Genomic DNA, 4,026 nt, shown 5'->3' on the forward strand with positions numbered 1-4,026 from the left:
GTAAACCCCTCCAAAAAAGGCTTAAAAATAAGTGTCTCTTGCTACAGCATTTTCTCTGTCCAGTCACATTAGGGCAGTGACAGGCCTGTGATTGGACAGGAATAGAGACATGGAGCTAGAGTTAGAGGAGGAAGAAGGGTCAGGAGCAGGGAAAAAAGGCTGTGATCATGGAGGCATACCAGTCAGACCCCACGAGGTTATGCAACCAAGCAAAGGGTTTTACAAAATAGATTAATTGGGTTAGAATACTGTCTTTATTATTTGATTCTAAATTATTGTATTGACATCTTGTAAATTGTGATTTTATTATTATATAAATCTGATTGGATATTAAGGCCTTAAGAGTCATGCTTTACTTACCCGGTCTTAGGTGCTATTTAGATGACTGATTGTGGGGGTGTGTAAAGAGTTGCATGTGAGCGAGATGTTTTTAATAGAGAATAATAAGAGCCCAACTGGACATGGCCCAGAAGGAAAGCAAGTTTGTGGGGTGGATTTATTTTTTAAATTCCCGCAACAGTCTCTCAGTAAACAAGTGATTGAGGAAGATAGCACCCATTGTCAATCTCTGGCTACCAGAAGCACCAGCACAGACATGCATACACATATGCTGTAATAGTTTGAATAGGAATGGACCAATGCTGGAGAGATGGCTCAGCGGTTAAGAGCACTGACTGCTCTTCCAGAGGTCCTGAGTTCAATTCTCAGCAACCATAGTTGCTTACAACCATCTGTAATGTGATTTGGCGCCTTCTTCTGGTGTGTCTGAAGGCAGCTACAGTGTACTCCTATACATAAATAAATAATTCTTAAAAAAAAAAAAGAATGGACCACATAGGCTCATCTATTTGAAAGCCTAGTCAGCAAATGGTGGAAGTGAATGGAAAGGCTTAAGAGGCGTGGTCTTGTGAAAATGAGGTGTGTCAGTGTGGGTGGGCTTTGAGACCTTTCCCTCTCCCATCTTCCTCTTCCTCCTCCCACTCCCTACCCTACCATTCTATTCTCTGCCTTATGCTTATGGATCAGATGTGAGCTCTCAGCTGCTGCTCCTGTCTGCTGCCATGCTCCCCACCATGACAGTCACAGCCTCTCATCTTCTGAAACCATGAACCCCACAATTGAAGTCTTTATTTTTTTAAGTGGCATGGTCATAATGTTTTGTCACAATCGAAAACTAAGACATATGTATATATATGCATACAACAAACACACACACACACACACAGAGTTCGGAACTGAGGCCTATATTTTGTGGCTGGAACCCCTTGGGAGGCCTAATCTAAGCTTCGAACCTGGTGACTGAGGAAAGACTCCTACCCTTTCTCACACAAATTAAACTAAGCAACCTCACCAATAATCCCAGCCTTACCCATGCTAACCCACAATATTGTAACAGATAACTAAGCTACATCTATAACTTTCTTAAATTGAGCAGTACAGGCCACGAGTAGTATGTAGACTTTTTTTTTTCAAGACAGGGTTTCTCTGTGTAGCCCTGGCTGTCCTAGAACTCACTCTGTAGACCAGGCTGGCCTCGAACTCAGAAATCCGCCTGTCTCTGCCTCCCAAATGCTGGGATAAAAGGCATGCACCACCACTGCCCGGCAAGTATGTAGTCTTATTATGCCCATTGGCAAACTCTAACCCTGGTGAGCAATGCTCAATGGAAGTATCTTCCATCTTTACACACTTTCATCCTACAAGTATTTATTAGAGGATCTTGTCTAAACTACTCCCTTGCTAAAGGGTCTCAGCTGGTAAGACTGAAATCAAAGTACTAATCTCATGGAATTTCCTATGGAATGTATATCATGTGCAATTATCATGTTCCAGCTCAAAAATGTCAGCCACAGTCACCACACTGTAGCCAGGGCCTGAGGACCTGCTCCCCTTTAGCTTATTCTATCTGTGGTACTTCAAATAGCAAAAAAACAGACTCAACAAAACAATGTAATAAATTGCTCTTTCTTAATTAAGTTCCCAAGAACTAAGTGGATATTTTCCAGTAAAAATACTGAATGCAATAATTTCTGGTGGGCATACGCTACTCATCTTTAAAAGCTGGCATGGGAAAGAAGCGTTGAGATGTTCACACGCTGCTTTCTTTTGCTTATTAATTCCTTCACTATAAACTGAATACAAGTTGAAAGGCAACCAAACTGGCTACTAGAGATAGGATTGCTCTCTCCAGGGGGTAGGTTTCTTTCTAAAGTCTCACCTGCCGAATGATACTCTTCACACAACGTACTGGGAGGCCTTGATAGTTGGATTTGATGATCCATTTGAGGAGATGGTGACCAAGTACTTCAAAGACCATGCAGACATCTGGGATGTGGTTAAGGCACATCTGCGAGTACATTCCCCGAAGTCAGGAACTCACTAGAAGCATCTTCATTGTATCACTTGTAAAACATTGCTTTCCTAATAAGATACCATAGTAATGTCTTCCAGGTCATCACTTGCTGTTTATCACCTAAATATACAAGATCTGATTTTTTCCACTAAGATTGAGCATACATTATACAATGTGCACAGCAAACCACCTCAGGAAATACATACCTACACCCACTGCTGAAACATATGAGCATGCATCCTAGCTTCCAAAGGCCAACCTATGATTCAGACCTACACTGTGTAATGCTCTCCTGTCAGCTCTGCCCAAGGAGAGTAGACAAGAATGAACCCTCACTGGAGGGTTCACAAGGTAGACGAAATAAGAACTTGAAGAGTTCTTATTGCCTAAATAAATGTCTACTTGATTACATATACTATAAAATACAATACTGTCAAATATACTAAAGATATATCAATAACCTTTCTTTTCTATCAGTATTGTACATCAATACACAGTGGCACACCCAAGTAACACAGTACTTGGAAGGTGATGGACAGAGAATCAGAAAATTAAGATTATCCTCAGCTACACAGTGAGTTCAAGACCAACCTGGGTTTATATGAGACACTACCTCAATGACAATCTATTAATTAATTAATATTTCAGTATACAAATGGTAGATTTGGGGTTATGATGTAATTTTGGGAACATCACTATCATTCAAGGCCATACAAGTACCCGCAGGAACTGAAATCAACATTCCAAACGTGTCAATAGTTCCAAGCTCACTGTAGCACTGCCATGAGCAGCGGGACATAGAAATGATCTGTCTACCACTGGATGAACTGATGAAGAAAATGTGGCAAATATACACAGTGGAAACGTATTCTGTGGGAAAAGCAGTGGATTTTTAAAACAAAAGGCCTAAGTTTATTAGGAATATGTGCTGCTCCAGTTTTTCCTTCTCCAGTGGCAGAATGCAACCATCAGAAAAGCCCCTCCAGACTGTGCTTCGTTCAGTTCTGTGGGGAGTGGACTGATTAATTAACATTTATTTTTTAGGCAAGTCCTCACTGTAGCTCTGGCAGGTCTCACTATGCAGAATAGGCTGGCCTCAAACTCAGAGATACACATGCCTCTACCTCTCTACCTCAAGTGCTGTGGGATTGAAGGCATGTGCCACCTTTTTAAGACAAGGTATTGCACTGACCCTGGAGTTCACTGACACAACTAGATTAGGCTGTCAGTGTTTTGTTTTGTTTTGTTTTTTTTAATGATATTTTAAGCTCTTTTATTATATAGGTAGATAGGTAGGTAGATAGATAGGTAGGTAGGTAGGTAGGTAGGTAGGTAGGTAGGTAGGTAGGTAGGTAGGTAGGTTTGCCTGCATGTATGTACATGAGACATGTGTGCTTGGTGTCCACAGAGACCAGAAGGTGGCATCAGATCTACTGGGTCTCATGAGGTAAGTCATGCTCAGCAATGTGAGTGCTGGAAATCAAACTTGGGTCCTCTGGAAGAGTTACTTATCTTAGCTGCTGAGCCATCAGCCCTACTCAGTGGATTTTTAAAAATAGAAGCTCTTAGCTGGGTGGTGGTGGCGCATGCCTTTAATCCCAGAATTTGGGAGGCAGAGGCAGATGGATTTCTGAGTTCAAGGCCAGCCTGGTCTACAGAGTGAGTTCCAGGAC

At 41.7% G+C, this 4,026-nt stretch overlaps 1 protein-coding gene across 14 annotated transcripts in view; it reads right to left on the reverse strand.

Moving 5' to 3' along the window:
• Positions 1 to 4,026, reverse strand: part of Srpk2 (SRSF protein kinase 2) — a 196,586-nt gene that overhangs the window by 38,012 nt on the left and 154,548 nt on the right. For all 14 annotated transcript variants that reach the window (XR_004121459.1, XR_004121458.1, XM_031380115.1 and 11 more), the window contains one exon: positions 2,219 to 2,325. Coding sequence is in view for 12 of the 14 variants with exons in the window: in XM_031380115.1 (XP_031235975.1) it covers positions 2,219 to 2,325 (107 nt within the window). In the remaining 2 variants the exon portion in view is untranslated. The remainder of the gene's footprint in view (positions 1 to 2,218; positions 2,326 to 4,026) is intronic.

This window comes from Mastomys coucha, unplaced genomic scaffold (genome assembly GCF_008632895.1).
Source record: "Mastomys coucha isolate ucsf_1 unplaced genomic scaffold, UCSF_Mcou_1 pScaffold19, whole genome shotgun sequence".
NCBI classification, from domain to species: Eukaryota; Metazoa; Chordata; class Mammalia; order Rodentia; family Muridae; genus Mastomys; species Mastomys coucha.